At 48.4% G+C, this 22,647-nt stretch overlaps 2 protein-coding genes across 8 annotated transcripts; both read right to left on the bottom strand.

The window, feature by feature from the left end:
• Positions 1–62: 62 nt before the first annotated feature.
• On the bottom strand, positions 63–7,249 carry cep135 (centrosomal protein 135). Of its 2 annotated transcripts, none has more exons than XR_005120136.2 (26): positions 6,983–7,249; positions 6,569–6,699; positions 6,240–6,430; positions 5,965–6,132; positions 5,622–5,763; positions 5,410–5,494; positions 5,203–5,331; positions 4,833–5,048; positions 4,675–4,740; positions 4,423–4,573; positions 3,962–4,167; positions 3,709–3,864; positions 3,477–3,614; positions 3,205–3,240; positions 2,955–3,106; positions 2,695–2,810; positions 2,463–2,617; positions 2,108–2,163; positions 1,867–2,035; positions 1,677–1,787; positions 1,404–1,589; positions 1,124–1,333; positions 819–1,021; positions 631–735; positions 304–498; positions 63–210 (listed from the first exon to the last, which is right to left on the bottom strand). XR_005120136.2 is itself a non-coding variant. In XM_037469522.2 (26 exons), the coding sequence occupies exons 2-26, from the start codon at positions 6,679–6,681 to the stop codon at positions 189–191; spliced, it is 3,420 nt and encodes a 1,139-aa protein (XP_037325419.2). In that variant the 5' UTR covers positions 6,682–6,699; positions 6,983–7,249; the 3' UTR covers positions 63–188. The 2 variants fall into 2 exon arrangements, 1 of the variants encoding a protein (XP_037325419.2); XM_037469522.2 differs by having other exon boundaries at positions 361–498.
• A 120-nt stretch (positions 7,250–7,369) lies between these two features.
• On the bottom strand, positions 7,370–15,675 carry exoc1 (exocyst complex component 1). Of its 6 annotated transcripts, XM_062563344.1 has the most exons (21): positions 15,613–15,675; positions 14,411–14,542; positions 14,201–14,331; positions 13,952–14,111; positions 13,762–13,779; positions 13,068–13,255; positions 12,759–12,986; positions 12,251–12,383; positions 12,042–12,151; positions 11,772–11,840; positions 11,190–11,336; positions 10,716–10,824; positions 10,268–10,312; positions 9,927–10,090; positions 9,643–9,756; positions 9,471–9,550; positions 9,132–9,360; positions 8,460–8,643; positions 8,179–8,378; positions 7,898–8,092; positions 7,370–7,824 (listed from the first exon to the last, which is right to left on the bottom strand). In XM_062563344.1, the coding sequence occupies exons 2-21, from the start codon at positions 14,532–14,534 to the stop codon at positions 7,672–7,674; spliced, it is 2,781 nt and encodes a 926-aa protein (XP_062419328.1). In that variant the 5' UTR covers positions 14,535–14,542; positions 15,613–15,675; the 3' UTR covers positions 7,370–7,671. The 6 variants fall into 6 exon arrangements, with proteins under 6 accessions (XP_062419328.1, XP_062419331.1, XP_037325428.2 ...); XM_062563347.1 differs by lacking the exon at positions 10,268–10,312; XM_037469531.2 differs by lacking the exon at positions 11,772–11,840.
• Positions 15,676–22,647: the final 6,972 nt, after the last annotated feature.

The following is a 22,647-nucleotide window of genomic DNA, read 5'->3' as shown; positions in this document are numbered from 1 at the left end:
GTTTCGCTTTATTACAAGAATAACGTAATAATTTAAACATTTAAAACATGAAGCACAATACACAAACGCACACGGGTCGTATTTGTCAGAAGAACTAACCTTCAGACAGTGGAGTCAGATAGAAACAACACAGACGTGTTTGGAACGTTCACATTAAAGACCTGCATGATCAGATCCTTCTCTGGCTGTTAATCCTTGAAGCTCACGCTCCTAAAAAGAGGCAGGAAAAAGGTGTTCAATGCTTGAGGCCCTTTGATGAAATACGGCAGGAGTATTTATATAAAAACAGTTCATGAGGATAACCTTGGTTTGCTTTAAAATGTCCCGGCCCAGGCTCAAACCTCGAGCCCGAAGCCTCACCTGTCTGCGGGCCGCGGGGCGGAGCGGCTCGGGGTCCGGAGGATGGAGCGCTCGGGGGAGGCGTGAGAAGCGGCCGAGGCGTCGAGGGACGACGAGAAGGAAACTCCCTGTCGACGCATCTCCTGCACGGCGCGCTCTCTGGGGACCAGAATCCAAAATAAATAAATGCATCAACCCTTAGTTTGTGCAGATGTTTAAAAGTAACGAGAACATAACAAAATGGGTCGAGGCGGGAGGAGCAAACGCCCCTCAGGTCACATGATCGCTCACCGCTCAAAGCGCTCGCTGGTCAGCTGTCTCTTCAGGACGTCCATCTCCATCTGCAGCTCGGACACTCTGGCGCGGAGCTGGGACACCTCCCTGGAATGCTCCGCCCTGACACCGCCCACAAACACACCGCGGTCAGCTGGGTAAGACAAACGTCTGGCGGCGTGAGTCTCCGCGTCGATGTGCTTTACGTTTTGCTGTCGGCGAGAGTCAGTCTGTCCCGGAGGACCTTGAGCTCGGACTCCTTCTCGCTGGCCGTCAGGTGGGTTTGGAACTCCTTGTGCCGATTGGACGAGAGGAGGGTCTCCAGGTTGCGGACGGTCAGCCTCTCACTGGTCATTTGCTTTTTAAGAAGCTCCGCCTCCGACCGAAGGTCCTCCAGTTCTCCTGTGACCTAGAAAACGTGATGTTACACACAGTAAAACCCTTCAGGAGGAGGAACTTTCATTTAGTGGACACACTGGCGCCGTCCAGGACCAGTTCTAAGTGGTCTCACCCTCTCCAGGTCCATGCTCCTGGAGGTGAGCTGACGTACAGCGAGCTCCTTGTCGGAGTCCAGCTTGACGCACAGCTCCCTGACGGACGCCAGGTCGGAGAGGAGCTCCGCCTTCTCCTCCCGGGCTCCTTGCAGCTCCTCCTCCAGGCGGGACATCCCGCGCACCAGAGACGACACCTGGGCCTCGTAGGCCTGCAGGGCCTGCGTGTGCTGGGGGAAGGGTGGGCCGTTAGAATGTCATTAACACGGGGCGGCATGTCTCTGACCCCCCGGGTCTCACCTGTTGGATTTCCCTCCCCTGGGAGCCGACGGTGTCGCGCAGGTGTCGGCGCTCGGCGTCCGAGGACAGCAGCTCCAGGCGGATGGAGCTGTTGAGGCCTTCGGCCTGCTGCAGCTTCTGCTCCTGCTGCTCCACCTCCGAGTGGGCCATCCTGAATCGCTCCAGCAGGTCCCTGTTCTCCTGCTCCTGTGGGAGGGGTCAACACCAACTATCAATACAGGGGGGAGGGGGGGGGGAGGAGGACGGCATATCTGCTGAGACTGTTCTTCTTGCCTTTGTGTTGATCAGCTTCTCTATTCGGGACACTTCAGAAATGTACGAGTGGACCCTCATCTTCAGCTCATCCTTCTCGTGCAACACCTCCTCCATCTCCACGTGCACAGCCTGCATACACACAGCAGGAGGTTGACTCCTCGCTCCCCCCTCCTTCCTCTGCACCCTCCATCCCCCGTGGGGGCCCTACCTGGTTCTCTCGGGTCATGGTGGCCAGGTCGTCTTGCAGCCTCCGGTTCTCTCTCACGGTGACGTCTTTGTCCCTCCGGAGTCCGGCCAGCTCCTCGTGACCTGCGTCCAGCTGCCTCCTCATGCTGGCGATCTCCCTCTCGCGGCTGAGCAGCGCCCCCTGCAGCTGGCTGCAAGGATCACAGCGTTAACGCCGACTCCAGTGGGGGAGAAGATCGAGGCTTCAAGAGCACGGTACTCACGCTAAAGAGGCGTCCATGTTTGTGACTGTGAGCCTCATGTCTTTGAGGGCCTGCTCCTGTGAGAACATCATGACGCCTCATTAGAGCACAGCTCCTTCTCACTTAAAAGTCATTATTCCACATTCCATGGTACGGTTTATTTTTACAACAAAAGGAGAATTTTGTAGTTGAATTCTTTAACTGAAGTGAAGATAACTGACTCGATTTGACTGACAAGTTCTGAAGCTTCACATTAACTAAGTCAAACTTAAGAACACTGTGCAGGTGCAGTGAGGAGGAGACACCGTGGACATGGCGTGAGGATGAATGGGACCTTCCTTTGAACATCTCCATGAGGCCGGTCGGCGGTCGCTACCTTTTCACAAAGCTCCTCCTGGAGAGCCACCAGTTTCTCGGTCTTCTCGTCCACCTCGTCCTGCAGAGCGTCCTTCTCTCTGTCCAGAGCCGACACGGACTTCTGAAGACCAGCCACGTCCTCTTTGTGCTTGGAGCCCCGCTGACTCAGCTCTCCTGTGAGACCCAACGGAAATCCATCAAACGGCCCCGAAATAAAAAGAACCGCGATAGAGCGGCCGAAGCTTCGTTACCCATCGTCTCCTCCAGCTCCCGGATGTGCTGACGTGCAGCTTGCAGCTCGCTGGTCTTCACAGACAGTCGGCGCTGGGTGTCAGACAGCGACTGCTCCGTCTGCTCCTGCAGCAGCCTACACACACACAGTCATATTATTCACACTGGTCCTCCAGTGGCTTATTTGGATCCATAAAGGTCTTGCTCAGGTAAACATGCATTTCTTCTAGAGCTCTGAACCTTCGTTCCTGGCTCACAATGTTCTGCCTCCAACACAAACCTCAGCGCGCTGGTCTGGGCCCTCTGATGAGAAACCTCCTCAGCATTCTGGACCACAGCGGCAGAGCGAAGCCTCAGCTCCTCCTCGGCAGCCTCCCTGTTCTCCTGCAGCAGACCCACCTGGGACCTCAGCTCCAGTCTCTCCCGCTCCAACTTCCCCCCAAAGGACAGAAGAGACAGCCGCCATTGTGACCACATGTGTCCATTAACATAAAGACTTCATTAATATTACACATTCATTCAAGGCTCACGGTCTTCACGGCGTCCTCCAGGTCCCTCCTCTCCTCCTGCAACACATTCAAGTTACAAAGCGTGATCTCTGCTTTCAGCATCGATTCATCTGTACATGTTGTCACTACCTGATTTAGGAACACTGTTATTGTACAAATACAAGCTTAAACATCCTGATTTCTTTGCTTTAAAAATGATCAAAACGTAAAGAATAAGCGGCGCTGCGCCTCCTCCTTCTACTAGTCGACCTGCTCACTAAGATACGAGTCGATAACCATCATGCAGAACTCACCCTCCCTCTCTCCAGCAGAGCGTCTCTTTCTGTGGTGATCTGCTGGATTCTGGTCTCGGCTCGTTTCACCTCCTGCTGCAGCGTCAGCAGGTCAGCTGACCCGTCTGCTCCACCGGCCAGCTGCAGGTCCTCTTGAGCCTGGAGGGACAGAGGAGCGAGACACACTGGGTCCTCAGAAGGTGCGGAGAGGAGAAGCTTCCCATCCGGCCCGGGCCCCCTTCCTCCAGCTCACCCGTCTCCAGAGGGCCTTGAAGCGGTCTCTCTCCGAGCTGAGGTCCTTCACCTTGTTCTGGATGTCCTCCAAGTGCTCCTCAAAGTCCAGCAGAGACGCCTTCAGCTCGTTGCGTTCCTTCACCAAGCGGAGCAGCTCCGCCTCTGCGACGCCCCCCTGAGAGCGCACGCCATTCACCACACACATGAGGATCATCTGAAGGAATCTGTTCAACCCAACGCCACGTTTTAACGTCTTCTCCTCGGTGTCGTACCACTTTCGACCGAGGACTCCGACTGGGGCTCGAGTCCGGCCCCCCGCCCCCCCCGGCTCTCCTGTAGCGGTCGGCCTCCTGCCGGTAGCGATCCCGCTCCTCCTCCAGACTCTTGACGAAGGCATCGAGGCGCGACGGGGAGCGCTCCCGTCCACAAACGCCGTGCTTGGCCCGCATGGTCTCCAGCTCCAGGACCAGGTCTTTGTCTGGGGGGGTCAGAGACACACTCATGTAGAGCCGAGCCCAATCTGCTCCATTCACAACACTGCAGCTTGTTTTGTTTGTGTATTCTGCACTGCTGCAGATAGAAGATGCCGTCAGGAGGCACTTAATCCAAAGAATCCCCTGTTTGCACATTTAGGGTTATGCTCTGAACTTCCTTTAATTCAAAAACCATTAAAAGCCAGTCGGTACGGCCCTCTATGCTAATGTCATGATGTAAGGTGTTAATAATCACTCACCAGCAGACATCATGTTCTCCATTTTGTCCTTCAGCCGGAGCTTCTCCTCCTCAAGGAAGTTCACCAGTCCCTCCATCTTCTCCTTCTGCTCTCTGAGGACCAGCAGCTCATCGCACAGACGGCCTTTTTCAAAGTTTCCTTCCGACTGCTCCTGGATTTCACCGTCAGAAACAGATTATGTTTTCAGCTTGTGCAACAACACCGTTCACTGGAGAATGTACAGAGGAACTAAAAGAGTGTCACCCTACACACCCGTCTTAATGTTGTGATGATATCCTCCAGGTCTTCAATGGTTCTCTGTTGCCTTTGAATCTCTCTCTGTTGAGGTTTGTTTTGCTTATTCACACTTGTATGAGGATAATAAAGTAGTTTATTTGTATGTTAAAGGCAGAATGAATACGTGTTCCTACTTTGCTTTCTTGCAGCTCCATGTCGGCGGTCTCCAGCACGTGCTCCTTGTCCATCTCCAGCCGCTGGGCCAGGTCGTCCACGTGCGTTAGCTCCTCGCACAGCTCCAGGTTCTTCAAGGACAGGTTGGCCACTTTGTTGGAGGCGTCATCCTTCTTCTGCTGCAGCGCGTCGACCTTCTGATCCAGAGTCCTGTTGGTCTCCTGCAGGTACTCGATCTGTAGAAAGCAGCAGCAGGTGGTCAGCGGGCTCCAGACCACCACGAGGGTCCCTTCTCTCCAGAGGAACAGAGTTCACTGCTTGGGTTAAAGGACGCCTGAGCAGCTCGTGTCCCAGAAACACACGTCTGCATGTCATGGGGGTCCTGCTTGCCTGAAGGTTGAGATGCGCAATCAACTTCTCGTTGCTGATGTTCTGGGCCTCGATGGAAATGACATCATGAGGCCGTCCTCCACGAAGAGCGCGGTTCATGCGTTCGATCTCTTTGTCCCGCTCCTCCACCTAAAAGATGTTACAAATAACATTTACAAATAACATTAAACGTGTCATGTGCATTTCTGCTTTGAACTCACGCCTCACCTGCGTTTTTAAGTGTTTTATAAACTCTTGAGCGTTTTCCAGGTCTAGTTTGACCTCTCTGATGTCATCCTGCAGCTCCTGGATCCTACACATAAACAATAAGAGTAATGCAAATACTAACATCTCCCATATCAACCGCGTGGCTACCGGCTGCCTCAGTAACACAATAACAACAACAACACAGCTCGCACGCCACATTAAAGGAAACAGACCTTCCATCGGCCATGTGCAGCAGGTCGGCTATGTACGGGTCATCGGGCTGCGGGGCGGGATAGGCCGATGTGGAGGAGCGAGGTGTGAGCTCATCGATCTGCATCCTTTGCCGTCTGAACGGGATGCTGCGCTTCTTCCCACCTGAGAGCGAGAGAGGATCCGTCCTTCAGTTCGCTTTGGGTCTTTGGTTTCTCTTTAGAATCTTTTTTTTTTTATTTGCACAATTAAAAAATAATAAAACATAACAGATACATAATTTCACAGTGTAGGAAGCCCCCACCTAAACAATGTGAAACTATGACAAGAAACCCTTAACAAGGAACCGATTGTGTTAGACTTTACCCGGCGTCTGCACCACGGCTTGCATGTTCTTCTCCTGCAGCTGTTGGATGCGCTCAGCTTTCGCCTTGCTGTCCTTTTCCAAGCAGCGGACTTTGTGCGCATACTGGTTATTTAAGAACTTCAGGTCAGAGGTCTCGTGGCCCAGTTTCCTGATGTGGGTCTTCAGCTCTTAAAAAAGACAAGATTGCGTGCGGTCATCTGACCAGTTTGGTGAGCGTCAAGGATGTGGGGAAATCTGACGGTATACACAGAGGAAGGCCATTATCGCAACTCACCTCTGCCGACTCGATCCTTCTCCTCCTTCAGCTTGAGAAGTTCCAGGTGCAGCTCGTTGTTCTCCCGGACCACTCGGGCGTTCTCCGCCCTGTACGGCTCCAGAAGGGCGTCGAAGGTTTGCGTTTCTTCCTCGGTTTTCCCCGCTGACAGCTTGAGGTTGCGCAGGCTTTCCGTTGTATGGATCAGGTCACTGCAACACAAGGAAACCACATCAGAGGAGCGTCTCAGCATCAGCAAGAGATCACAGGAGTTACTGGATTCACAGGAAGTAGTGAAACCCTGGTACTGAAGAAGTGTGGCAGCAGGTCCAGCCAGATGCAGCTCTCACCCGAACAGCTTCTCCACCAGCGGCAGTGACTCGATGCCCAGCGGGTGCCGGTAGCCCAGCTGGTCCAGACGCTTCCGCAGATTCACGAACTTCCTCTCCGCGTTGTTGTTCATGTTGGCGGCGCTCAACCACTGCCAAAGCGCGTACAATAACGTGACGTTTATTTTAATACATGTCGTAAATAAGCGCCTCACTAATACACGCTCTTAAATGTGGAGAGACATACAAAGTGTACGAAATAAGTATGAAGGGCTTATGCTAACCAGCAGCTAACTAACTTAGTTTATTGGATAAGGTTATGGCATAATGTAGCTAGCTTATGTGCTAATGAGCTATTAGTACAACCAGTGTTATTTAACGAAAGAGCTAACTAACGTTAGCATAGTTGAGCTAACCTAGCTAACGTCCACCTACCGTGATCGCGGGGACAGTTTGCGGGACTAACGGCTCTACATAACCGACGTAAACGTCTCTCTTCGGGTCAATAACTCGCGCTGGACTGCGTGGAGCGTAACATGTTGCCCTCCGTTAATGTTCGATAGTCAACAACTAGTTTGGGTTGACATGTTTTCTTTCGCGGTACCGGGGTTTGAAAAGAGCGCCGACGGCCCGCGGCCCGTCACCATGGAAGCGCCGCAGCGGGGGCAGCGTGTTTTGCGAGCCGGCGTTGGCCGAGCAGACGGCGGAGGGCGGAGTCACACTCGTTGTTCATGTTGAACAAGTGTGAACGTAAACTGTAGAAAATATGTCACATTCTTAACGGTTGGATAAATACACATATTCGACACAGCACTACATAGATTGGACGCAGCAAATTTATTATGTACATATGGCATAAAGAATACAAATATAATGAACATATTTAGGGCAGGTCTGTTGAATTGCAAAGAAACCAACTCACTCTCACACACGTGCAGAAACATGTGTGCATATATATAAGTGTAAAAATCCATTTCATTAGAATACACTGACACACACAGATGAAATGTTCATTGTCCAATAACAAAACAACAATAACAGTACAGGATAGTTAGTGAGTAGCTAGTGATCATGGGCCAATGTGAGCCTGGAGGGAACCCCTCCTGGAGAAAGTGCAGATCAGATCAGTGGGACTGAGCAATGCTGGAGAAGTACTCCAACATGTCCCTGATGGTGAACTCCATGGTGATTCCAGACCCAGGGTAGCATCTGCCGATCAGGTCCTCAAAGTGCTTGTACTGTCGGATGAACTCGTCCTGCATGGAGTGCCACACCACCTGGTGGAGCGGACCGGCTCGTTAGGGGAGGAGCGATCGCAACCAGCAGTTTCCCCCCCACAACACCACTCACCTGCAGCAGACTTTCTTCATCGCACAGATGTTTGTCAACCTTCTTGTAGAGGTTGTCGAGTCCCTTTTTTACCTCCTTGCCGGGATACTCCTTGATGACTTTACGCAGCTCCTGCTTGTTGAAGGCCAGCTGGTAGCTCACCTCCTCCTCACGGACGCCCTGAGCCACGCGGGCCTCGACTCCTTCGAAGAAATGCTGCAGAAGAATACAGCTTTGAACACAACCTCCCCGTGAGGGCTGCCGTCCTGCAAATGGACACCTCTGGGCGCACGCAGACTTACGTTGAGCTTTTCTAGCGGCTGGCCCAGAGAGTTGATCACGTAGGACTGCAGGTGGTCGGTGTACTTGTGCTTGGCCTCTCGCCGCTCTGCGTCCAGGCAGGAGATCTTCAGACGCGACAGCGTGGAGAAGATGTGGTGGAAGTTCTCCATCATCACGACGTCCCGCGGAGTTTTCTGGCTTTCGTTGGCGACCTTCTCCACTGGGGGGGGGGGGGGAAAGAAGACAACGTCAATATTCACTCTGCTTGCGGGCCATCGGTTCTCCTCCAGCTCAGCCTCACCATTCATGAAGACGGCCCTGATGAGTTTCACGTAAGCTTTGTCCAGGTCTCCTCGGCGCTCAGCGTTACGGAAGATGGTCTCGGCCAGCTCGGCAAACTCCTCGAACCCCGTGACAAAAAGGAGGATTCCCACTTTGCTTTTCTTAGAAATCTTCACTTCCTCCATCTGTCTGATCTGAGCCGACTGGGGGAGAAAAGCAGGGCTTATTGAATCCACAATGCGACAAAGACCAAAGGGGACAATTCACCCCCGAAATCACAAAACATATTCATCCGCTGATCTTTTGCCAGAGTGTTTTGGTGTGAGTTGGAGACTGTTGGAGATATCAGCCGTAGAGACGTCGGCCTTCTCTCATCATCACGGGACATCTAGTCTCGTAATGCTGGAGAGAAGACTTCTTTAGAGTGAAGTCAAAGCTTCTTGAGTTAAATCTGCATTCTCTCTCCTGACCAGCAGGGGGCGACTCCTCTGCTCCCATAGACGTCTATGAGGAAATTACTACTTCTCTCTTTATTTATACCCTTAGTAAAAATGAGTTTATGGTCTCAGTTTCAAGTCTTCTTCAATGCAGCATGATGTTCATTTAGTGAATGATGGTCCATTTAGAGTGAAAGCAGGAGATGCTTTGGGGAGGGACCACCAGGGAAACAGTCCCTTTAACTGGTACTCACAATGCATTTGTCAAAGTTCCTCTTGACCGTGACCAGCACGTTGCCCAGGGTGGTGCTGAGGTAAGAGGCCGGGTCGACGTTCTCGGCCGTCCACACGTGGTGACTCATCTTCACCAGCATGTACAGAGAGTTGAAGCTGTCGATCTTGTCGCCCAGGGCGATGAGACTGTTGAGCTCGGTCTCGATGCTTTGAAAGATCTTATTCATCATCAGCCGCACGAGGTCTTTCCTTAGGTAGCAGAGAAGCAGACCAACAGGTGAAGCAAAGAGAGGGGGGGTCATTTAGGGACACAAACCTAATGGCCTTTTATATCAAAGACGTGACGAGAAAGCACTCACTCTGAGGAGAGAGACTGTCTGTGTTCGGCCTGGGGAGGAATCCTCGACGCGGTGCCTCCGTCCGCTTCCTCCGTCTCAGGCTGTCAACACAAGGAACAGAAAACGTGACATATCCAAACCAACGTGGCTGTCACAGAGTGCAGCGGGGGGGGGGGGGGGGGTGTAAATTCACCTGAGCGAGCGGGGGCATCACCGCCGGGTGCTGCTGCAGCTTGAAGAACTTGCTGATGAAGTCCTGCTCGGCGAGACAGAGCGGCTCCAGCTCACTGAGGACCTGCTCGAAGATCTGCAGGAGACAACGTCCTCTTTCAGCACAGAGCAGCACGTGCACATAAAGTACAGAGCGACCAAATCATTTGTTTAATAAATCAACGAAGATGAACTGTGTTAATAATAATAAAACCTCGCCTCCTAACTCGAGGTGCAGCTCGGTTCAAACTAACTCATCGGTGTCACCTTGTCAAACTTGGTCCTGTCGGCGACGTCCAGGTCCGATGCGGACATGTTGCCCATGTCCAGCAGCGAGGAGGACTGGGAGCGCCGGCTGTTGGCGCCCTGCACGGTCAGCTTGTTGAGGCTCGAGGTCGAGCCCGTCAGCTTCCCAGAGCTGCCGTGCAGGCCTAACGCGGCACAGGGTGGGGGGGGGTTAGACATTAAGCATGATGCTGTTATTCAACCGACTAAACGGTAAAAGGATCCTACAATAACATGGACACATGAACGTTAGCTTTCATCGGGCATAGAATCACAACATGGTGCGTCCTTGGGTGCGGCGTGTGAGGCTCGGCGGTACTTACTCTCCGTTTCCTGTTTCAGTGCACTCTCTTTCCGCGGAAGCGTGGCTGCAGCCAGTTAGAAAAGGCGGGCATCAGAGACAGAGACAGGTTAGAGAACATGCAGCATGGGGGGGTGGGGGTGTTAGACGTACACAGTTACATATATGCTGCCTTGCACTGCGCTGGCTGAGCTTCTGACTTATTCAGGAACAAGCTGACACAGAAGGCAGGAAGCAGAGTTTCTAGCATTCTGGAGTTTTAAACAACAGTGGCAGAGGTCTCCAGTGACGTCATCAGGAGGAGAAACTAGAGGCGGGACTTCAGCATCCTACAAGCACACGTCAGCTTTGTGATGCAGAAAAGACCATAAGAGATTTAAAGTGACTTCTGTGAGAAGGAAAACTGGAGGGAATCATCTAGAGAAGTGGGCTGGAGGACAGAAGGTCCTCAAACACCTCGTCGCTCTTACCGAACTTGCCCTTGGCCTCCTTGCTCGTACCCGCCATCTTTATCTTGGCCACCTCGAAGAAGTCTTTGATCTCTCGTTCGTATAATCTGCTCATATAGTCGACGTAGGTCTACAAAGATAAAAGAGATGAGAACTGGAGATGGCATTTGTTTATATTTGAATTTCTCCACTTATGATTCTTTTCCTGAAGTAAAACAAGTTTAAAGTTGACATTTCTTTTGTAATTGAATGTTTTTACCATTGAATGTTTTTACTTCTCTATAAAGCATCCTTGCTGTTACCACGGTAACCACAGCTGTGGCCAAATCAACAGATAATCTTATGATTATAACGTTTTCAGGGGGGAAAAAAGTAAGTTTCTTTTTCCAATTCCCAATAATCTGGTCTACTTTGTTTTATTTGATTCCCCATAAGACTCTTAAAGAGGTGATTAAACCGTAAAAGGTGTGGATCGATCACGTGACTCGCACTGACCCTGGACAGGCCCTCGTACTTCTCCCGGTGGGTGTTCTTCAGCCACTCCATGAGCTTGGCGTAGCGCAGCAGGTCCCGGTGGAGGGGGCTGTGTTTGGGCAGGCTCATCTCCGTGTGCTGGGACAGCGTGGAGCTCTGGTCGTGGCCCTGGAGGAACAAGGGGCGAAATGTTTGCGTCCCGTTCCACTTCCATTCATTTAAGAAAACGCACACTCGGGGCACACTTACTTTCACAAGCATCCACCCCCCCCCCAGATGTTTAAGAGGTAAACAACACTCAACAACACAAACTCTTCCCCCCCCCCCTCGTGGTGGCTTCCACCGACTTGCAGGCGGAGCAGGCAGGAGGTTACCTCAGAGTTAGCACCCAAACACGCAACAAGAGACAAAAGGAGCCTCTTAATGTCCCTTTTTGTCCGCCGATGAAGATGGAGGAAGACGAGCGGGGACCATTAAGAGATGTTAGAAAACGTGTCCCATGCAGCAAACGAGGGGCCGCGTTAGAAAGATTTCATGTAGGTGTGAGAGGTCAAACACTAGCAGCGTGATGTGGGGGGCGGGGGGTGCTGGGAGGGTACTCACTGGAAGCGACAGACAGGAGGACCTATAGAACTGAGGGATGGTCATTTTGAAGTGACTGAAGTGGTTGAACTGACAGAGACAGAGAAGGATCAGAGTGGGATGATTCAGAGTGAAAACAACACGCAAGAACAGGAAGGAAACAAGAACAGGAAGGAAAGGACACAAGGAGAGAAGGAGGAGTCCCAGCTGAACAGGAAGTGTGGCGTGCAACGCGTATCCTCCCCCCACTGGTTGATTGAGGCTTTGCAGGTACGTGTGGCTTCCTGTTACCTGGTGAACAAACACGTTGTTGAGGTGGTTGGTGAGGCGCCGGGCGAAGGTGTCCCTCAGCTCGGCGAACAGGAGCTGCTGCTGCGTCACAGCCGTCAGCTTGTCGTGACCTCCGGAGGAAAGGAAAAAGAGACGCCGTGATTACCGCGTCGCCGTTTGGAAGCACTTTGGGGGTCGAATGGAATGAAGCTGAGGGCGGGTGGACCAACCGGGCCGCAGGGCCACGTTCATGCACTGAGAGAGCGCTTCGGACGCGTTGATGCAGGCCTCGATGCCTTTGGGGGAGGTCAGGTCCCCCTCCTGCAGCGCTCGGATGTGACCTTTGGACAGGTCCATGTAGTTCTGCACAGAGGAGAGGAAAAACAATGCAGCTGTTGACTCGGGGAACTAAAACCCGTCTTTATTCTCCTCAGAGACTCCATTGACTGAGCAGATGAGTGACTTCACGGTTTCAAATGATTCGTTCAGATTCCCCAGTCACACAATAACAGAAACCAACTGAAGATGGATTCAGAGGTAGAGCAGTATTCTGTGAGGTAATACGACTCTTCTTATCAATGGAATCTGGAGTGTTTGAAGAGAACAAAGATAACAGCTTCATACATCGCTCACTTAAACTGTTCTAAAATACATCCAGCAGAACCTCCCTTTGCTCTGGTTCTGGTCCTCTGAACACACATGCTGGTACTCATACGAACACACGTCAGGGCTCCTCACCACCAGGAACTGGATCTCGTCCAGCAGCTTGACGTTGTTGGTGTTGCTGATCTGGATGAGGCGGTTGCTCTGGGAGATCTGGTCCATCTGCTCCTTGACGCTCTGCAGCTTCTCCTCGTAGCTGCTGAGCTTTCCCTCGATGGTGTCCACCTCGCCCAGCGCCTCGTCCAGCAGCTGCATCAGGATGTTCACCTGCTTCTCCGACGCCATGATGGACTGGATATTGGCCTTGAAGTGTTGGGAGCGAAGACGTCGTCAGCACAGTTTGAGATTGTGACGCTTTCAGCTCCACCTTTTCGCTCCACTCACCCCGTCGAGGACCTGCAGCTCTCTGGAGAGCTGCTCGGCGAAGGCCTCGGCGTTGGAGACGGCGTACTCGCACATCTCCATCATGCCCTCGATGTCCTGCTCCTCGCGGGCGCTCAGCTCCTGGTAGTCGTCCAGGGCGTCCTCGTCGCCCCCGGCAACACTCTGACTCTCTCCGCTCGGCACCGACTCTGATCCCACAGACGGAGAGATGGAAACGCACTGACATGGTGGAACGTTCCAACGCGCCTTTGACACAGCTGGGGCTGAAATCCACCCGCGGGGGCGGGATGAAGGACACTTTCACTTTCTATGTAACTTGAACTGTTTTTATAGATGGAGGAAGATCAGCTGCGACCTGTAATGTCCACTCTCAGCAAAATGCACTTGTCACGTTTGTGGATATTAAATACACACAGAAAATCTAATTAAAGTTAAACGTCTGCACTGCACAAAAATGATCCAGAGTACATCATTGCACACATTAATGAGTAACAATATGAGCTACAGGTGGAATGGAGACATAAAAAACAGCTCAAGTGAGGTTAAACCATGACCTGAATGTGCGTTATGAAACACATGAAGAATTCACACAGCAGGAGCTTAAAGGAGGTGAGAGTCTCTAATGAGAATGGAGGAGGTTGAGGTCATGAGATTGACAACGTGTGAGGAGGGGGGGAAGTTAAGTCCTACCAACCTTCCGCTTTAGGAAGTTCTGGCCAGAGAAAGTTTTAGAGAGAAAAGCGAGAATAAAAGAAGAATTTAACACCACAAGCCACAAAGAAGAGGTTGAATACTTTTTGATTTTAAAAAAACATGCTATTTACAAATCAATCAAAACCCAGATCACGGGGTTGTGCTACAGTAAAGACGGAGCGTTTCCACACCTTCCAGCAGCTGAGAACTGACATTCACAAACTCCACCTTCTTCCTCAGGTACCGCTGGTTCAGCTTCCAGATGCAGGAGATGAAGGAGTTCTTCTCGGCCGCGCTGCTGGCCACCCAGCGGTACACCTTCTCGAAGTGAAGGTCGAATTCGGGGTTCTCCTGAATCCGGAGGGGCCACATGAGAGCGTGTGAGCGTTGGGTGGGGTTTATGGGTGGGGGCGAGCAGGTAAAAGAATCAATTCTCTCACCTTGCTGGCATCTTTGGCGTCTACTTCCATCAGATCTCGGAGCTCCCACGTCTGCTGCCGCTTGTAGAAGTCCCCTTTGTCGGATTTCTTCACCTTGACCACTTTCACCTGGACCGGCCTCTCCGTGGTGACTGCCACAACAACACAGAACGCGTCAGTACTTTTTCCTTCTCACCATTCGCTTTCCCTCCCCAGGGGTTTTCCTCTCACCCGTCGCGCACAGGAAGCAGTTCTTCTTTTTCTTCCCCGCCTTGCAGACGTTGACAATGCCGAGGAGGCGCTCGTCGTTGGGCGTGAAGATGTCCCTCTGGAGGGCGTGCTTGATGGCTGTCATGGCGGACGCTGCCGTACAGAACGCAGAAGGTCTTTATGATGGTTAAAGCGTGCGAAAACGCACATCCATCGATCATGAACACACTCCTTTAGTTTACATAATAGCATTTACTTCCCCAGCGTCCTGAAGCTCGCTGCTCTAGATGTTTGGATGGAACGTGCGATGCTGAGGGACAGAGCCTCCTATTCTGTTTGCAAAAATGCAAAGAAATTTTGCTGCTTTTACCCCACATCTAGACCACATTGGACCGGGACCACTTTAGACTGGTGCGGTCTGGCCCTGGTCCAATCTAATCCAAGTTTGAACAATTTAAGAATAGTGTGCTGGACCGGATCTACTGTGGTCCTGGTGCAATGAAAAAATGTCATTGAGTCTTTGGGTCAATGTTGACCCAATATGTCAAACCTACGTAACGTTATACTGGTTTCCTTATATGGAACTGGTCCAATGTGGTCCAGATGTGGGAAAAAACAGGGAAGTCTTGCTTTGGGATAATCTGGGATAATCTGATCCAGATTTTAAAAGTGTATAAATGTGTTTACTGCATCTGGTTCTTTCACCTATAAAAGGTTGAAACAAATAGAAACCATGTTTAACACGATATCTAACCCCTGTAGAATAACCTAACCCAGGTTTGAGCAGTCTGGGAATTATGTCTTTTGAAAGACGACTGGTTCAAGGTGTATTAAAGCAAAGGCTTTTCTGCTGCACTCGGGGCTACTAACGTAGCTTCAGGACACCAGAGCCTGGGGACACTAACGTTAGCTGACTTAACAACATTTACCACACAGAGCACAACACGAAGTTTTATAAGTCAGCTAACTACGGATTTAAGATCAATAAGGAACCCAGAGGAAGACTCTTCCGAAACTAAAGGCACTGTTGTGTTCTGTGTTTGCTAGTTACGTTAGATAAGCTAAGCTAGCTCCGGCAGAGCTAAGCTAGCTACTGTTAGCATCCGTGCCGCCGAACAGTCAACGGTTTCATTATAATGAAACAGTCATTTTTAATCATAGTGCACACACTGTGCATTGTTAACGGACATATTTAACGTAATTAATGTATTAGTATCGCCTACTTTGCTTTGTCTGCCCACCAGCCGTCTGTTTTCCGGATTCAGCTGTCACGTGACAGTGACAGTGTCAACATCCGCTCTGATGCCCCGCCCCCCGACCAGAGGCAATAAAAACAGATGTATTACTGCTGATCTCTAATACATAACGTTGTTATTATTCCCACTTCATCAAGTGCAGGAAGATTAAGCCATATTTTTATTGTCTCTTTGAAACTTATGGCTCTAATGAACAAAAACAAAGATTTGCGAGAAACATCTTGTCGCGTATGTTTTTTCATTTGTAAAGTATTAGCTCCTCTTTGTTCTTGTCTGTGCATCGTGATGAAAAAAAACACTGCTTATTTATATGTTTCAAATGAATAATCTGTGATGTCTGTGATACCATGTCTGGTATATAAATTATATTTTAGGACAGCAGGTGGCGTCGTTAATCCGTTCATCAGTTCTGTCTCTTTGCTCCTGTCTCTGTCTATCATCAGCGTGTCTCACGTCTTCCCGTCACAACAGAAGTGACTAACGGCTTCGAATGTCCCCCCCAGAGAAGAAGGAGAGAGAGACAGGCTTGATTTCCCCGCTGTCAACTCGTCCAGTGTGTCCTCTGATTGACACTCACATCACACACAGTGAGCATCATGTGAGCATCACGCCTCTCCTCCGGGTGCACATTACATTATCATAGTTCATTTTAAATGGATGTGGCAGCATACAGTTTAAAGATAACTGATGAATTCAATGAAGAAAGGAAACAACAAAACACACATTTGACTCAAATTGAAGGATATAGTTTTCATATATTTATGAACTATCATTATTTATTCTGTTCCATTTCATTAACCAGTTCCTTCCAATCATAGTATTTTCAAAGTCCTTAATTATTTTATTATCACATTTTCTGAATCATTATTTTTCATCTCTGCACATATTTGTGGGGTTTTTATTAAATGAATATCTTAATACTTTACTTTTCCTTCTGTCATGTTGCAGGTCATCATGTCCATGAGAATAAAAACGTGTGTGACACCACACACACACACACACACACACACACACACACACACACACACACGCACAGCATCATTACCGGCCTCCATGCTGGCCATGATTCACCTGCTGTTTCCCGTGTTCTGTTCCTCAGAGAAACGTTCACAACAAACACAAATGTAACAACGATTTAACCGGAAGCGTCAGGTCTCGTTGAGTCGTGATGGAATTTAGCTTCATTCTAACTTTAACTCACTTTAACTCTTGTGTCTCAAATTACCCACATTGTAAGTGTTTTCAGATATTTAGTAATTGTTTTAGATACTAAGGTGTAATTTTTATCAGACATAAATAATCACTTTTAAAATATGTATTTTTCCTGTCCCTGTTTTATGGAATGAAGTCACACACTTTTTCCCGCTAGACCGGGCGGCGCGCTGCCTGGCACCTGTGGGGGGGGGTGCAGATGTCAGCTGGGGGAGGGGGGGGGGGGGGTTCCATCTGAGTAATCTACGTCTGACATTACCTGGCTGATTGTGAAATGTCGCTGTCTGGGTGGCATTCAGCGAAGCCCTTTGAGGAGCATCGTTTTTACACAACGGACACGGATTAACATCTCGAATGGAGGCCGACTAGCGGCTCGCTTCCAGGAGGCTGGAAACCCGCTAAAGATGACATGAAATCTACGGAGGCTCATTAATGCCACGATGATCAGTCGACATCACAATGACTTAGGAACTCATATTTTAAAAGCACATTATTTTCACATTCTGAGTCACTCATTTGAGAAAATGGGTCATTATTTTTCCCACTAAATCACTATTTTTGGTAATTCTTCTCTAGTGTTCCGGTGTACCAGATACCAGGTCACATGATATTATGATGCTGACGTGATCTTCTGCCACAGAGATCACTTTTGTGTCGAGCAGGTGGAAGCTTCCTTCCAGGCAGAAACACACAGGTGGAAGCTTCCTTCTATGTAGAAACATGCAGGTGGAAGCTTCCTTCTATGTAGAAACACACAGGTGGAAGCTTCCTTCTATGTAGAAACATGCAGGTGGAAGCTTCCTTCTATGTAGAAACACACAGGTGGAAGCTTCCTTCTATGTAGAAACACACAGGTGGAAGCTTCCTTCTATGTAGAAACATGCAGGTGGAAGCTTCCTTCTATGTAGAAACATGCAGGTGGAAGCTTCCTTCTATGTAGAAACACACAGGTGGAAGCTTCCTTCTATGTAGAAACATGCAGGTGGAAGCTTCCTTCTATGTAGAAACATGCAGGTGGAAGCTTCCTTCTATGTAGAAACACACAGGTGGAAGCTTCCTTCTATGTAGAAACATGCAGGTGGAAGCTTCCTTCTATGTAGAAACATGCAGGTGGAAGCTTCCTTCTATGCAGAAACACACAGGTGGAAGCTTCCTTCTATGTAGAAACATGCAGGTGGAGGCTTCCTTCTATGTAGAAACATGCAGGTGGAAGCTTCCGGTCACCTGAGCGACCTTCTTCTTCTCTCATCACACACACCACAGAAGAAGAACACAGCTCAGCAGCTTGGTCACGCATGTGATTTTGTTTTAAAGTAACCATGTCACGTAATCATGTAAAGTGAACTGTGTGTGCGTGTGTCCAGGTTTCTGTGCACATGTGCACTCCTGCAGGCGAGCTTTGCTTTGTTTGTTTGAGAGGTTTACAGAGAGGGGGGGGGGGGGATTAAATCGATCGGAAAATGTGGCTGAAAACAGAGAGATGATGGTGACGACTTGGAAAAGTAGCTGAGAATAAAATGCACGAGCGAGCGAGTGATCGGTGACGTGAGTCCAGTGATGAGAGGAAAAGATAATGTCGTTAATCTCAACATTTCTTTCTTAACTTCATCTGTGAATGTTTACATCTGCTTTTACATTTACTTATTAGCTCTGTTTTCTTTTTTTCTAACCACACACACTGTGCCTCTTAGAATGTGTACTTTAAATGTCTTTCATGTAGCAAACAGTGACATAGTGAACATTCCTGAATGATGCACAACACATTTACTTTATATAAACTACAAATAATATATGAGAGTTGAACAAGAATATATAAAACATGAAGCTACCATCAGTAGCCGGTTAGCTTAGCTTAGCACAAAGACTCTAAAGCTCACAACCTACACATGTAATCAAATATATTACATGTTACATACACATATTACATATTATGCAAGTGTGCATTGCTTTAGTTTGACATGAAATCATAAAAAATCAAAATCAAATGTAAAAAACCTACAGTAAAATAAAACATGACAAAACTCATGTAATGAGATTCCAAGTGATTCCTGTAACAATAAAGATTATCAGTTTAAACACTGAAGTGAAAGTTATCAGATTTAAAATAACTACATTCAGCATCCTCAACAGTTCTACAATGAATCTTATTATTAACATGTCATTTTTCCACAATATTCAGATCCATGCAACCACACTCAAAACGAGATAATAACGATTAACCAACATGGAGTCACTGAACATGTGATCTCCAGGAGGGAGCGACTTCCGTCTCATGCACACAAAACTAAGTTAAGACATGAAACGATTCCCTGCAGGATGTGAGACGCGAGCCAAAGGACACGAGGACTTCTGAAATGCCACCGTTTGGAAACCCGGTGAAACCAAGAGGCTTCTTTTTGATTTCTAATAAAAAATATTAAAAGAATTTCTCACGTCGATTGACGCGTAAGTCTTAGAGATATCGGAAAGAACTCAACTTCCGATTTCTGACGGTCCTTGAACGCAGCTCAAAATGACAGAGAACAATAAAGACTATAATCCATCTTCAAGATGCCACAGAGTATTAATTATACACAGTAACCTTCCCTCGATACCTTTGGGCTTTGACTCAAACAAACCAATTAGTCACCTCCATATTAAAAGAAAACCTTCAAAGGCCTCGACCTTTCAGGACCTCGTCACGGCGACGGGCCGAAGGGAGTCGAGTCACTGAAGCTGCTGACCTCCGCTGTGGCGTCTCTATTCATCATAACAAGGAACAGTGGGAGATTAAAGAGGACAGAGAGATTAGCGTGGGAGGAGGACAAGGGTGGGGACGAGTGTGACAACTCCCTGCAATAATCATTAATGCAGAGTGGCCCCAGCAGATCACGACCATCACTCACTCCCCAGCCATCATGTGCAGGAAGAAGAGGAAGTTCTTCAACAAGATCTGCTGGTGCATGCCAGCAAAGTAATGATGTCACACCTTTCATGACCTTTGACGTCCCTCTGACTCCTCCCCCCACAACCGTGGAACCGCCCCCGGTCTGTTTAGCGGTGTGTGTTTGGCTAACGGTGAGTTTCACCTTCATCTCGTCCCACAGAGGACACCTGGTGGAGGCGTCTTCTGGGTGTTTGTCACAGTTCTTATGGACACAAAGGACAGAAGATAATTCAGTAATGACCCATAATGAGGCCCTTAAACAACGAGGGGGATTTATAATGTGCATAATAGTGTCATGTGTAAGTCATGTTCCACACAATTATCCTCATTACGTGGTTTAATAAACTTTTGCACCTGTCGTGTCCGAAGCTTTGAGCTGAATACATTTACATAAAAACGATGGCTTTTCTTTCTGAAATAAGAGCACGATTCCTTCTCACAAAATACCCTTTAAGCTCCACTGATATGAATGTAAATGATATCTTTAATAAATAACACATTGGGTCTGAGCAGAATAATGAGTATGATATTTGTATTACAGCTACTGATCATTACAACGTGTCTCAAGCCAAAAATATTGTGCAGAATTTTTTTTCCTGATGAACTTTAGTTCTCACAAAAACAAGAAAGTCCATCACATCAGTCCGGTTTGAAAGGCTGTTATTACTGTTGTTTTCATGAAATCATGTTATTGTATTATTGAGATATTTCTGTCATCCATTGTGCTGCAGGGAGGACGAACTGTTGAAGTTAAGAGGTTGGAGTCACAGAAAGATGTTGATGATGCTCCATTAAAGAGAAAATGTTTTAAACTCAAGTCTCCACCGTTTATTGGATACTTTTAGCCCAAATGTTTGATCCATAAACAGAAATGTTCTCATTGATTCCTTGGTTTTCTGTCTCTCTCTTCTCATCCCAGTGAGTCTCTTACAAGACGACAAAAACACTTCTTTACATTTAGCAAATGTTGAGGACAATTAGGGAAACGCACAAAGAGTCAGACAGATGAAAGTTGTGTGTTATTTATAGGATGTGTGAGCACGTCAGCACCATTATCAACACAAACATACAGCAGCAAAACGGCCCCAGATTACAGTGAGTCACGACGTGACGCAAAGCAGCTTCAAGTCCACATGAAACTTCACCACTTCATCACTACATAAAGAGGAGCATTTATTGAATTAAAGAGTAGATGTCAACATGAAACTTCACTGATGATGGTTCTATCTGATGGAGGTTCTATCTGATGGTGGTTCTATCTGATGGAGGTTCTATCTGATGGTGGTTCTATCTGATGGTGGTTCTATCTGATGGAGGTTCTATCTGATGGTGGTTCTATCTGATGGTGGTTCTATCTGATGGTGGTTCTATCTGACGGAGGTTCTATCTGATGATGGTTCTATCTCATGGAGGTTCTCTCTGATGGAGGTTCTATCTGATGGTGGTTCTATCTGATGGTGGTTCTATCTGATGGAGGTTCTATCTGATGGTGGTTCTATCTGATGGAGGTTCTATCTGATGGTGGTTCTATCTGAAGGACATTCTATCTGATGGTGGTTCTATCTGATGGAGGTTCTATCTGATGGTGGTTCTATCTGATGGTGGTTCTATCTGATCGTGGTTCTATCTGACGGAGGTTCTATCTGATGATGGTTCTATCTCATGGAGGTTCTATCTGTTGGTGGTTCTATCTGATGGAGGTTCTATCTGATGGTGGTTCTATCTGATGGAGGTTCTATCTGATGGTGGTTCTATCTGATGGAGGTTCTATCTGATGGTGGTTCTATCTGATGGAGGTTCTATCTGATGGTGGTTCTATCTGATGGAGGTTCTATCTGATGATGGTTCTATCTCATGGAGGTTCTATCTGTTGGTGGTTCTATCTGATGGAGGTTCTATCTGATGGTGGTTCTATCTGATGGAGGTTCTATCTGATGGTGGTTCTATCTGATGGAGGTTCTATCTGATGGTGGTTCTATCTGATGGAGGTTCTATCTGATGGTGGTTCTATCTGAAGGACATTCTATCTGATGGTGGTTCTATCTGATGGAGGTTCTATCTGTTGGTGGTTCTATCTGATGGAGGTTCTATCTGATGGTGGTTCTATCTGGTGGAGGTTCTATCTGATGGTGGTTCTATCTGATGGAGGTTCTATCTGATGGTGGTTCTATCTGATGGAGGTTCTATCTGTTGGTGGTTCTATCTGATGGTGGTTATATCTGATGGAGGTTCTATCTGATGGTGGTTCTAGCTGATGGTGGTTCTATCTGATCGTGGTTCTATCTGACGGAGGTTCTATCTGATGATGGTTCTATCTCATGGAGGTTCTATCTGTTGGTGGTTCTATCTGATGGAGGTTCTATCTGATGGTGGTTCTATCTGATGGAGGTTCTATCTGATGGTGGTTCTATCTGATGGAGGTTCTATCTGATGGTGGTTCTATCTGATGGTGGTTCTATCTGGTGGAGGTTCTATCTGATGGTGGTTCTATCTGATGGAGGTTCTATCTGATGGTGGTTCTATCTGATGGAGGTTCTATCTGTTGGTGGTTCTATCTGATGGAGGTTCTATCTGATGGAGGTTTTATCTGATGGTGGTTCTATCTGCAGTGGTCCTGCTGTAGACTGGCTTACTACTCTCAATAACTTGATTCATCTCTGTTATATGAACTGAATGTATTGTCCATCTTTTACGTTGTTATGTTATTATAGGGCTATATTATGTTATGTTATTCTGGACACATGACATCCTGCAGTCTGTCCATCCTGACAGACGGATCTCTGGTTCTCACTGAGGTTTCTTCCTGTTTATCCCCATGGAAGAGTTTTCATGGTTTGGGATTTTGGGGCTATACAAAATATCAA

Source organism: Pungitius pungitius, chromosome 7 (assembly GCF_949316345.1).
Source record: "Pungitius pungitius chromosome 7, fPunPun2.1, whole genome shotgun sequence".
In the NCBI taxonomy this organism is placed as follows: Eukaryota; Metazoa; Chordata; class Actinopteri; order Perciformes; family Gasterosteidae; genus Pungitius; species Pungitius pungitius.
This window is presented reverse-complemented; position numbering and strand designations above follow the sequence as displayed.

What these genes read in the sequence shown, in the direction of transcription:
- cep135 (XM_037469522.2), bottom strand. Translation starts at nt 6,681, where the DNA reads ATGAACAACAACGCGGAGAGGAAGTTCGTGAATCTGCGGAAGCGTCTG. An exon ending in TCATCACAACATTAAGACGG is followed by an intron (nt 4,574 to 4,674) that starts GTGTGTAGGGTG and finishes GGTGAAATCCAG; the next exon opens with GAGCAGTCGGAAGGAAACTT. An exon ending in GGAGAACATGATGTCTGCTG is followed by an intron (nt 4,168 to 4,422) that starts GTGAGTGATTAT and finishes TGACCCCCCCAG; the next exon opens with ACAAAGACCTGGTCCTGGAG.
- exoc1 (XM_062563344.1), bottom strand. Translation starts at nt 14,534, where the DNA reads ATGACAGCCATCAAGCACGCCCTCCAGAGGGACATCTTCACGCCCAAC. An exon ending in TGATGCCCCCGCTCGCTCAG is followed by an intron (nt 9,551 to 9,642) that starts GTGAATTTACAC and finishes TTGTGTTGACAG; the next exon opens with CCTGAGACGGAGGAAGCGGA. An exon ending in AGCCGCTAGAAAAGCTCAAC is followed by an intron (nt 8,093 to 8,178) that starts GTAAGTCTGCGT and finishes ATTCTTCTGCAG; the next exon opens with CATTTCTTCGAAGGAGTCGA.